This window comes from Musca autumnalis, unplaced genomic scaffold (genome assembly GCF_047663935.1).
Source record: "Musca autumnalis isolate F117 unplaced genomic scaffold, ASM4766393v1 scaffold_2, whole genome shotgun sequence".
Classification (NCBI taxonomy): domain Eukaryota; kingdom Metazoa; phylum Arthropoda; class Insecta; order Diptera; family Muscidae; genus Musca; species Musca autumnalis.
The window spans coordinates 197,129,066-197,142,531 of record NW_027411755.1 but is presented as its reverse complement, the minus strand read 5'-3'; the positions used below and the strand labels follow the sequence as shown (position 1 = coordinate 197,142,531).

The window sequence follows — 13,466 nt, the reverse complement described above, 5'->3', positions numbered from 1 at the left end:
TCGCCTTAATAAGGCTAAAATAAAAAAAATGTCGATTTTGTAAAATTTTTAAGTGGCCATAACCCCTTAAGGAGAGGACCGATATGGACCATTTCAGAAGTTAAACTAAATTTGGACAAAATATTAGGAGATCCACAGTTTGGACAAAATTGGTTGCCCCCTTCAAGAGATATCGTGCCATCCATTTAAGTTGGGGACCGGTATTGCTCATCTTCGAACTGCAACTAAGTTTGGACAAAATACGACGAAGGCCAAATTTTGGACCAAATCGGTTGATCAGTTCGGGAGCTGTCGTGCTCTCCAGCCACTACATATGGTTCCAAACATCACTGTTCTGGTTGTTTTCCCAAGAAGTATGGACTTGCCCTTGAAAAAACTTTTACCTAGCAATTGAACTTGCTTCAACAAAAATCAAAGTGATTCGAGAACAGATCTTAAAGTGAATTTATACGAAATTTTGTGTGGAAGGTACCCGAAGGAGTGGACAAATATAGTCCATATTCGAACTTGATCTGTATCTGGCAGATATATTAGGACGTGTAAAGTATGGACCAAATCGGTCACTCCCCGCACAATTTTTCTGAACAATTTTGAACTTTTGTGGGGGAGGTACCTGAAGGAGTGGACGATATGGCTTATCTTCGAACATAAATTAAATTTGGACAAAATATTACGAAGGCCAAATTTTTGACCGAATCGGTCTTGGTCGGTTTTGACCGAATTAGTCTCAGAAGTATGGATTTGCCCCTGATGAAAATTGTACTGTTGTTACAACTCTTCTGAAATTATGTGCGGGATGTACCCGAAGGAGTGGATATACCCCAATTGAGTCCATACTGGAACCTCATATAAGTCTGGTATAGGGATATTATAGAAGAGTTCGACTGTAATAGGTAGACAGCGGAATTTTATGCAACCCCCATTTTTGATCCGATTCATGTCAAATTTTGGAAATAGGCATATTTTTGGCTTCTGATTAAATTGCAATCGATTCATATGACATATGCAAAATGCATAAATTTTGCATATGCAAAAAATTATATTATATACATATATACATTATTTCTTATGCAACAAATATTTTAATAATATGTAGATACAAAAATGTGTGTTAAATTTTTTAGTTCAAAATTCTCTTCAGATAAGTCAATAAAAAAGATAAATGTATAACCACAGCCACAACCTACAAAACACCGAAAATCGGGAGGTAACATTCTATGGGAGCTATATAAAGGGCCGCACCTAAACCGACAAATTTTAGGTGGAAATTTGTTTACCCCCAAGGAAGACTTAATATCAAATTTCAGCCATTTCGGAGGGATATTGGGGCCACAACCTTCAAAATACCGGAAATCGGGAGGTGCCATTCTATGGGGGCTATATGAAGACCTGGATCGATAAAGACAAATTTCAGGTGGAAAGTTTTATATCCACAGGGAAGACTTATTAAAAAATTTCAGCCATTTCGGTGGGATTTCGAGGCCACAAATCCTTGCATATGCTCATTTTATGCCAATATGTAAAAATATGCAAAAATTTCTGGGCCTAATTCGTTTATTTTGTGATAAAACAAGATTCTGTCTAATCAGATTTTCTCTACAACCAGCCTAATCATATATGCATTTGTATAGGATTCCGCTGTCTAGTAATAGGCTAATTCAGTCAATTTTGTCAGAGCAGGAGTAGCTGCCATCATTATAGTATTTAGAACCATGCCAAAACCATGGATGTTTGGACTCGTATGTTTAATATATTACTTTCCTTATAGATATTTACCATAGATATTTCAAAAACAGTTTGTGGCCGCAGATAACGAAAATGTGAATAAAAACGGTAGAATATGGTCCTAAATCATATATAAAAAGCGAAAGCTTCCGGAGATTCTTGTATTTTTAAAAAAAGTTCAATTTTGTTATACTCATAAACAAGTTGTTTTAATAAAATATTAAGCATAATAATATACCCCCAAGTTTCTTAAAGGGGTTGGTGGTGTAGGGTATTAGATGGTCGGCGCGGTCGCGATTTTGGCAATTGTTTAATTGTTCTTTTCCCGTATTGCTTGTTATAGGCGAATATAATTGTTTCGAATATGTACTTTCATTAATTTTATTTATTCACAACAACAACCATAATTCACCACAAAAACACCTCATTCGAAATGCAAATCACATTATTCTATTTACCTGGACTAAATTGAAAACATTGACACTTGGTGGTTATGTCATTTGTGCTGACACCCATAAACTGGGGCAATTCAAAGAATTTATCACATTCGGGATCAACGTAAACGCTGCTGCGACGGCTGCTTAGATGTTCCATTTCTTTGATGGCCAACATTTTGTCCATCATTTTGTTGAGTTCGTTGCGTTCCTTCATTGTGGCGACGATGGACTTTCTTTTTTTTTTTGAAAACAAAAACTTAATATGAGACCAAAAGATGATTCTTTTTAACACAGATTTGTTGCAATACTTTTTTTCACAATTGAGATTTTAATGAACTTTTTTAATTTCTTTCTTTCACAGCCACAGGCACACTCGACGACAAACACAATATTTTTCTTTTTTATTTTCCTTAAGTAGATACTTTTTCAATTTATTTTCTTGTTGTTGTTGTTTGGTTTTGTATTTAAATCATTTATTTAATTTATTTGTGTAATTATCTGAACGCAGTCAGACGAGAGAAATAAATTTTGTAGCAAAGTTTCAAAGTGCACAAAAGAACATGCTGTCTGTCGGTTGTAAAATAAGAAGAAGAAGAACAGGCGACGTAGAAAAAGACGTAGGCTACGTAGAATTGCAGAAAGGAATATCACAAACAACAGCAGCGGCAACAGAAGAAAAAAAGCTTTTCTTACAATTTACATAATTTATTATTTTGTTACTCTTGGCGTTGTTGGTGTTGGCTTTTTACAATAAATTGTATAAAACAATTTTACTTTTATTTTTTTAATTCGTTTCAAACCTTTTATTTCTTTTTGCACATTTTGTTGTTTTATGTTTTATTTCTCGTTTATAAAATTATAAAAATAGCAAAATCTTGTTTTATTATTTTATTTCACCCCAAAAAAACTTGGTTTATTTTTCGCACTTGTTGTTGTTGTTTTTCTTCGACTCCTCTTCGGTTGAATGAATATCACAGCCAGTTAACAATTTTTACTTTGTTTTCTTTTTTTCTTATAATTCCACACACACCATCACCATCCTCTATGCGATTTTCTTTCTTTCTTTATTTTTGTTTCTCGTGCGGATTTTCTTTTTTAGCGAAACCACACAAAATAAATTTGTAGTAATTAATTCAAAATTATCGCTTTTCACTTAAAATTGTGCGGTTATGGGGGCAATCTTGTTTTTCACTCGATCGCTAAACGAGAACGAATGAACGATTAAAAAAATTGACCGGCATTTGTTCGAAAAACGTTTGCTGCTGCAACAACACATAAGCGCCTCAATAGCAAAAGAAAGAAAGCTTTTCATGAGAAAAGTAAAATGTGTGAGAACGAGAGTGTGAGTATGTGAGGGAGAGAGAAAAACAAGTGTTTTTGAGATCAAATACATAGTATTTTATGAAAAGGGTTGCCTCTGATCGGATTTCGAATAAGAAGTGGTCCATTTATGTTTTTCGAATTGATCGAAATCGATTGGACTACGGAGAGGTTATCTTATATTTCAATATAAAAATAGTAGTTCTGGGTTTCACACACTTATGTGAGATATGTGACTGTAATCAGAGCCACAAAGAATGCCTTCAGTAAAATTTTGAAATCTATTTTCGAACATCATTTTTTTGTGGAAGGCACCGAAAGGAGAAGTCAGATATAGTTCTTCCTTCTTTCAACTTGATGAACGTTTGGAAAAAATATTACACTGTGCTAAATTTCAGCCAAATTCAGATTTTCAATTCGGAAGTATTTTCAAATTGTTTTCAATTTTTTTACTCTATCATCTCAGGAAGTACAGACATGTCCAAGACAAAAATCGTAATAGGGTCCTAGAGTCCATTTACGAACGTAATCTATATCTGGAAAAAATATTACGATGCGCAAAGATTGTACTAAATCGGCTACTCCCTCCGATAGTTAACATGCGAACCATTTCAGTGAAACCTGTTAAACTTTTCTCCAAAGTGTTGGTTTGTGGCAATGAGATTTTTTCGCTGGAGGTCTGCTGTTCAGTCTATAAAACACGTAAAGATGTATTTTGCCTATAGAAGACCTGAAGTGTCCATAAAAGACCTGAAGTGCTGTTCTGTCTATGGAAGTGGGCTTCCGCTGTGTGTATAGAAGACCTCAAGATGGCTTCTGTCTATTGGAAAGCTAAAATGTCAAGAAGTTTTCTAGCTATAAAAGGCCTTAAAAGGCAATCTGTCTGTAGAAAACATAAAGAAGGGGTATTTGGTTCTATAGATACCCATAGATACCCTATATGAGCCCAGAGGTAATGTACTCTACAGACGATAACTACTGTGATCACCTCTCTACTGATGATGACCCTTGCGGGCATCTGTTCTACAGAATATGACTCGGGGGATATCTACTCTTTAGAAGATGACCCGTGTGGTCATCTACTCTGTAGTAGGAGGTGACCCCGGTACTCATCTGCTCTACAGAAACTGACCCTTTTCAACTGTTTTACAGAAGATAACTCCTGTTGTTATCTACTCAGCAGAAGACGACCTCAGTGGTCATCTACGCCACATAAGATGAGCCCTTTGGTCAACTTATCTATTGAAGATGACCCCTGTGGTCACCTACGCTACAGAAGATTACCCCTATGGTCATCTACTCAACAGAAAATGACCACTGTGGTCATCTACTCAACAGAAGTTGACCCCTCTGGTGATCTCTACAGAAAATGACCACTTCGGCCATCTACTCTACAAAAGATGACCCTTGTAATCATCTACTCTACTGAAGACGACCCCTTCGGTCATCTACTCTACAGAAGATGACACCTGTGGTCATCTAATCTAAAGCAGATGAACACTTCGGTCATCCGCTCTACAGAAGATTACACTTGTGGTCATCTACTCTACAGAAGATGACCACTGTGGTCATCAACTCCACAAAAGATTACCACTGTAGCCATCTACTCCACAAAAGATTACCACTGTGGTCATCTACTCCACAAAAGTTTACCACTGTGGTCATCTACTCCACAAAAGTTTACCACTGTGGTCATCTACTCTACAGAAGATGACCACTCTGGTCATCTACTCTACAGAACATGACCACTGTGGTCATCTACTCTACAGAACATCACCACTGTGGTCATCCACTCCACAAAAGATTACCACTGTGGTCATCTGCTCTACAGAAGATGACCACTGTGGTCACCTACTCCACAAAAGATTACCACTGTGGCCATTTACTCTACCGAAGATGACCACTGTGGCCATTTACTCTACCGAAGATGACCACTGTGGTCATCTACGCTACAGAACATGACCACTGTGGCCATTTACTCTACCGAAGATGACCACTGCGGTCATCTACTCTACAGAAGATGACCACTGTGGTCATGTACTCTACAGAAGATGACCACTGTTGTCATCTACTCTAAAGAAGATGACCACTGTTGTCATCTACTCTACAGAAGATGAACCCTTCGGTCATCTACTCTACAGAAGATGACCCCTTCGATCCTCTTCTTTACCGAAGATGACCCCTTCGTTCATCTACTCTACCGAAGATGACCCCTTCGGTTATCTACTCTACCGAAGATGAGACCTTCGGTCATCTACTCTACAGAAGATAAGCCCTGTGGTCATCTACTCTACCGAAGATGACCCTTTCGATGAGCCCTTCGGTCGTCTACCATACCGAAGATGACCACTTCGGTCATCTACTCTACAGAAGATGACCCCTTCTGTCATCCACTCTACCGAAGATGACCCCTTCGGTCATCCACTCTACAGAAGATGACCCCTTCTGTCATCCACTCTACCGAAGATGACCCCTTCGGTCATCTACGCTACAGAAGATGACCCCTTCGGTCATCCACTCTACCGAAGATGACCCCTTCGGTCATTTACTCTACCGATCATGACCCTATCGGTCATCTACTCTACCGAAGATGAGCCCTTCGGTCATTTACTCTACCGATCATGACCCTATCGGTCATCTACTCTACCGAAGATGACCCCTTCAGTCAACTACTCTACAGAAGATGACCCCTTCGGTCATCTACTTTACCGAAGATGACCCTTCGGCCATCTACTCTACCGAAGATGAGCCCTTCGGTCATTTACTCTACCGATCATGACCCTATCGGTCATCTACTCTACCGAAGATGACCCCTTCAGTCAACTACTCTACAGAAGATGACCCCTTCGGTCATCTACTTTACCGAAGATGACCCCTTCTGTCATCTACTCTGCCGAAGATGACCGCTTCGGTCATCTACTTTACCGAAGATGACCCCTTCGGTCATCTACTCTACAGAAGATGACCCCTTCGGCCATCTACTCTACAGAAGATGAGCCCTTCGGTCGTCTACTATACAGAAGATGAGCCCATCGGTCGTCTACTATACCGAAGATGACCCCTTCGGTCATCTACTCTACAGAAGATGACCGCTTTGGTCATCTACATTACCGAAGATGACCCCTTCGGCCATCTACTCTACAGAAGATGACCCCTTCGGCCATCTACTCTACAGAAGATGAGCCCTTCGGTCATCTACTCTACAGAAGATGAGCCCATCGGTCGTCTACTATACCGAAGATGACCCCTTCGGTCATCTACTCTACAGAAGATGAACCCTTCGATCATCTACTTTACCGAAGATGACCCCTTCGGTCATCTACTTTACCGAAGATGACTCTTCGGCCATCTACTCTACTGAAGATGAGCCCTTCGGTCATCTACTCTACCAATCATGACTCTATCGGTCATCTACTCTACCGAAGATGACCCCTTCGGTCAACTACTCTACAGAAGATGACCCCTTCGGTCATCTACTTTACCGAAGATGACCCCTTCTGTCATCTACTCTGCCGAAGATGACCGCTTCGGTCATCTACTTTACCGAAGATGACCCCTTCGGTCATCTACTTTACCGAAGATGACCCCTTCTGTCATCTACTCTGCCGAAGATGACCGCTTCGGTCATCTACTTTACCGAAGATGACCCCTTCGGTCATCTACTCTACCGAAGATGACCCCTTCTGTCATCCACTCTACCGAAGATGACCCCTTCGGTCATCCACTCTACAGAAGATGACCCCTTCTGTCATCCACTCTACCGAAGATGACCCCTTCGGTCATCTACGCTACAGAAGATGACCCCTTCGGTCATCCACTCTACCGAAGATGACCCCTTCGGTCATCTACTCTACAGAAGATGACCCCTTCGATCCTCTTCTTTACCGAAGATGACCCCTTCGTTCATCTACTCTACCGAAGATGACCCCTTCGGTTATCTACTCTACCGAAGATGAGACCTTCGGTCATCTACTCTACAGAAGATAAGCCCTGTGGTCATCTACTCTACCGAAGATGACCCTATCGATGAGCCCTTCGGTCGTCTACTATACCGAAGATGACCACTTCGGTCATCTACTCTACAGAAGATGAAACCTTCGGTCATCTACTTTACCGAAGATAACCCCTTCGGTCATCTACTTTACCGAAGATGACCCCTTCTGTCATCTACTCTACCGAAGATAGGACCTGTGGTCATCTCCTCTACTGAAGATGACCCATTCGGTCATCAACTCTACCGAATATTACCCCTTCGGTCATCTACTCCAACGAAGATAACCACTTCGTAATTCTACACTACCGAAGATGAGCCCTTCGGTCATCTACTCCACAGAGGATGAGACCTGTGGTCACCAACTCTACTGAAGATGACCCCTTCGGTCAACTAAACTACAGAAGATGACCACTTCTGCCATCTACTCTACCGAAGACGACCCCTTCGGTCATCTGCTCTACAGGACATAAGCCCTGTGGTCATCTACTCTGCAGAAAATGACCCTTTAGGTCGTCTACTCTACAGAAGATGACCACTACGGCCATCTACTCTACAAAAGATAAACGCTTCGGCCATTTACTCTATAGAAGATGACCCCTTCGGTCATCTCCTACTACCCACAGAAAATGACCCCTGTGGTTATCTACTGTACTGAAGATGACTCCTGTTATTTCATTTACTCCATACAAAAAAGATTATGTCGTCGAAATATGCCATATCAGTATCTCAATACATCTCTAACGGCAACACTGTTCTATGAGCTAGTGATGGATGGCATAGTGCACGTGATTTCATAAATATTATCTAAAAAAAACACAATAGCAATATGCCTGAAGAGAATAAACACACTGAGAGATACCGAAAGAGAGAGAAAAAATGCAAATAATCTATGAGAATCAGAAAAGAATTCAGAGACCTCAAAAGAGATAACAACCTGTCAATGGCGGTCGTTGATGTGAAAATTTCATTGCGCTGTTGAAAACAAAAACAACAAAAACTACGAATGAATTATTAGTCAAGAAGCTGAGAAACAGTTGGCAGTCAGGCAGGTCAAACAACAGCTGATCACAATGTATACAACAAACACATTGTTGTACAAAGAAGAAAATAAAAGCCAATATAGCAGCAAGCAAAAGCAACGTTCAAAATATTTTGTTTATACTCGAGATGTAGCGTTGTTGTTTTTCCATAAAAGAAATATTTTTATTTTTTTGCTTTTTACTCTTTGCTTTTTTTGGTCGGCGGCGAATGAGTGTTAGATTGTGTATTGTATTGTACCAGCCTGAGTGCGTGCGTGTGTTTGTATCTCTACGTTTATTGGGTTAATTAAATTAACAAAACGAAAAAAAAAACAACTACAGAAAAAAAATATTGCAAATTTATCGTGTCACGTTAAATGTGAGATATTCATAAAAACAATATTGGTATTAGAAAGATTAACTCAATGATTATTCAATAATTTAATAGAAATCTATATTTATAGGTTGTGGCTGTTATAAGTCTATAAGATATTTTTATAATAACCAGTGGGGTACTAGAAGACGCAATAACATAAACATATGATAAGCAAATATTAGAAGAACCAATTAATTAGTAGAGATTTAACAACAGCAACAACAATGAATATTAAAATATTTAGCAAATGTTTGCCAACAAAAAAAGAAAAACACAAAAATGATCAAAATATAGATTTGTATGGTATTTTAAGTTATTTTTAGATGAGGGTGTGTGGATCACGAAATCGTGGTAAGGGTTTGAAAATTATGCTTTAAATAAAGAGGTATTTAGATGGCAAATTCTAGAATATATGAAACATATATGAAATATGCTCCCTGTGGCCATCTACTGGTAGATATACAGTAGATGTCCCCTGTGGTCATCTGTTATACAGTAGATGCCATCTACTATACAGCAGATGCCCCCTGTTGTCAGCAACTATACAGTAGATGCCCCCTGTGGTCATCTACTATACAGTAGATGCCCCCTGTGGCCATGTACTATACAGTAGATGCCCACTGTGGTCATCAACTATACAGTAGATGCCCCCTGTGGTCATCTACTATACAGTAGATGCCCCCTGTGGTCATCTACTATGCAGTAGATGCCCCCTGTGGTCATCTACTATACAGTAGATGCCCCCTGTGGTCATCTACTATGCAGTAGATGCCCCCTGTGGTCATCTACTATACAGTAGATGCCCCCTGTGGTCATCTACTATACAGTAGATGCCCCCTGCGGTCATCTACTATAGAGTAGATGCCCCCTGTGGTCATCTACTATAGAGTAGATGCCCCCTGTGGTCATCTACTATAGAGTAGATGCCCTCTGTGGTCATCTACTATAGAGTAGATGCCCCCTGTGGTCATCAACTATAGAGTAGATGCCCTCTGTGGTCATCTACTATAGAGTAGATGCCCCCTGTGGTCATCTACTATAGAGTAGATGCCCCCTGTGGTCATCTACTATAGAGTAGATGCCCCCTGTGGTCATCTACTATGCAGTAGATGTTCCCTGTAGTCATCTACTATAAAGTAGATGCCCCCTGTGGTCACATACTATAGAGTAGATGCCCCCTGTGGTCATCTACTATAGAGTAGATGCCCCCTGTGGTCATCTATTATACAGTAGATGCCTCCTGTGGTCATCTACTATACAGTAGATGTCCCCTGCTACTATACAGTAGATGTCCCCGTGGTCATCTTCTCTCTCCTAGATACCTCTTGTTGTCATCTGCTCTCTCCTAGATACCTCTTGTGGTCATAGTATATGACCGATGTGGTCATCTACTCTATAGTAGATGCCCTTTGCGGTTATCAGCTCTAAAGTAGATGTTCCATGTGGTCATTTACTATATAGTAGATGAAGCCCTGAAGGCATCTGAAGCCCTGAAGTCATCTACTTTATAGTAGATACCATCTGTTGTCATCTACTGTATAGCAGATGACCCCTGTGGTCATCTACACTAAGGAGGATTGACCATGTGGTCATTAACTCTACAGAAGATAACCCGCGTGGTCATTTACTATATCTATCTACTCTATAGTAGGTTCCCCCGTGGTCTTCTACTCTGTAGTAGATGCCACCTGCAGCCTTTTAGTCTATAGCAAGTGACCACTGTGGTCATCTACTCTATAGCATAACAACCAAAGCGAATGACGGACAAAAGAAAAGCTTAAAATGTTAATGAAAATGATTCAAACTGTATTTTCATTGTTTTTTATTTTTCAGATTTCTTCTAATTTGGCAATAACAAATTTAACAAAAAGATAGTCGTACGTCTTTTAAGAGAAAAGAAAAAAAAACACTGAAAAACAACAGCCACCATAGACGTTGCTGATATAAAATGACGATATTTTATCGGGAATAGCAACAAAAGTTTTATCAAAAAATCCAATTCAATGGGCGATTAATCAAAAAACAAAAACAAGTGAGTGCGAATAGTGAAACAAGTGGTGGCCAAATTCTTTGAACGTCAATTTTTCTATTTTAGCAGCAGTTCATTGAAAATTTCAAGTGACGAATGTTAGTTTGATGATACCACCTTAAAAGAGAACATGTGCAGGCAAGAGTTTTTTTTTTGGGAAAATCGTGTTTTCCCATGTCATTAAGGAATGCTGTTAAAATCTGTTTTTGCTTTTGGGAATTTTTAATGATTTGTTTCACAGCAATGCCAAGAAATAAAAGTTCAAACACAAGAACAAAAGCATTTTATACTGATTTAAAAATATTTTATACTGATTTGGTTTATGAAAAAATGTGAAAATTTTTAATTTTAGAGGAAAAAGAAAATTTAAGCGGAAAATTTGGAAATTCCAATGAAAAACTGAGGAAAATATTATTATTATTTAATTAGTTCTCTTTCGAGTTGAGCTGTTAGGCCTTTAGAGATACATTGAAAAATTAGGAGTCTACCGAAGTCCCACGCATCCAACCATTACACTACGTTTCACGGGTGGTAAATCCGATCTTCAGGTGTATTAGGATGTTGTTTTTTTTTTTTTTTTGTGGCAGACGAAGGCAAAGCTTGGTAACTGGTATATATATCGAACTTCATTAGATAAATGTATATGCGAAATTATGTCAGTTAATTGAAACTCCAGAAAAAAATGGGATTACCAAGCAGGACTATAGGAAAAGTTTGGAGTTTCAATTAACTGACATAATTTCGCATATACATTTATCTAATGAAGTTCGATATATATACCAGTTACCAAGCTTTGCCTTCGTCTGCCACAAAAAAAAAACAACATCCTAATACACCTGAAGATCGGATTTACCACCCGTGAAACGTAGTGTAATGGTTGGATGCGTGGGACTTCGGTAGACTCCTAATTTTTCAATGTATCTCTAAAGGCCTAACAGCTCAACTCGAAAGAGAACTAATTAAATATCACTATAAATGGCCTTCGCCTTAATAAGGCAAAAATAAAAAATATTATTATTATTATTTTGCGGAATTCCTTTGGAAAATCCAATGAAAATCCCAGGAAAATAATTTTATTCTTACAGTGTTTTATTTAACTTGCTTTAGTGTCTGTTTAGTTCAAATCTAGTAACTCATTTTCCGCACAGTTGACCAAACAAACTAAAACTTTGTACAATTTTCAGATTTAGATGACAATACATGAATATGAAACCGGAACCAATATGGGTCCATTTTTTCTTATAGCTCCCATATAGCGGTACCACCCGATTTAAAATAGTTTAACCCTTTCGGCCCCAACGTTGCTTATAAGCAACTTCGATTTTGACGTCGTTTTATTTAAAACTAACAAAATTTTTTCCTCAAAGAACACATTGCTTTGGCTAATTGTAGCCCTAAGAATGCAAAAATTATAAAAAAGTGCCAGTTGTATCCCGATCAACAGAACTACGATGCATTATTCAATGTGAAGTCTGGAAAATCACGGCATGTCAAAAATCGATGTGTACAGTCCAAATTATTTAAATCGTTTCTAAATCAAAATGTATGAGCTTTATGTTAAACTTTAGTTTTGATTCTTCAAAAGTAAGGTCAGAGGTATACTTCTATACAATTATAACATTTATATTTACATAATTGCACAAAATAATGAGCAAATAAATTTTAGATAAAATGTACTGTATCTTCCGAAATAGGTGGGGTAACGCCCACCAATTTACGTTATGTCTTAGTTTTGACTTATACTTTAATTCTATGTTTTTAAAGTAACTACTAATGCGAGGAAAAAAGTTCGGGGCCGAAAGGGTTAAGGATTCTATCTTCATTTTAAAGCCGAATTGGCTGTTATTCGGCATTTGGGGTTCCCAAAAGTACACAAACTTCCTCACCAAAAATGTTGGACCTAGGTCAAGGTGTTGGTATAGCCTCCATATAGCGGTACCATCCGATTTCAAGTATTTTAAGAATTTTATACTAATTTTCAGCCAAAATTTTCTAAAATTTGGCACTTGGAGTTCCCAATGTTACAGAAGCTTCCCCATTAAAAATTGTGGACATAAGTCCAGGTTTTGGTGTAGCCCCAATATAACGGTACCACACGATTTCAGGCATTTTAAAGTTGTTATCTACATTTCGGCCTAAATTGGCCATAATTTGGTTATGAGTTAAAAATAAAAAATATTTAAAAAATTATGTTACAGTATTTTATTTGTAAATGCACTGAAAACTAGAAAATAATTTGTCATGATAGAATCTCTCAAATAAATCGCTTGCATTTAAATTAAAAATGGTGACAATATTAAGCGGCAAGCATTTTATTTGAAAGATTCCATCATGAAAAATTATTTTCTAGTGTAACTTAGTATAACTTAATTTTTTAATTATTTTTTATTTAATTTTTTTTTTTTGAGAAATTGTACGTATACGTACTGACAATAGTTATACGCCCGTACGTAAAACAAAGTCATTGTATAAATATTCGTAGAATTTCCTGACTATCGGTAATTAAATTATATCAAATTAATGTTTGAGAGAAAAATTATTGAAATATCGACTCTCTATGAATCAC

General features: G+C 38.1%; 1 protein-coding gene across 19 annotated transcripts in view; it reads right to left on the bottom strand.

Moving 5' to 3' along the window:
• Positions 1 to 13,466, bottom strand: part of sky (GTPase-activating protein skywalker) — a 239,306-nt gene that overhangs the window by 73,069 nt on the left and 152,771 nt on the right. For 5 of the 19 annotated variants that reach the window (XM_073970476.1, XM_073970475.1, XM_073970482.1 and 2 more), the window contains exon 1: positions 2,184 to 3,447. The exons of the other annotated variants lie outside the window; for them this stretch is intronic. In XM_073970476.1, coding sequence (XP_073826577.1) covers positions 2,184 to 2,376 — 193 coding nt within the window. In that variant the 5' untranslated portion in view covers positions 2,377 to 3,447. Of the gene's footprint in view, positions 1 to 2,183; positions 3,448 to 13,466 lie in introns of those variants that run through there. 19 annotated transcript variants of the gene reach the window in all.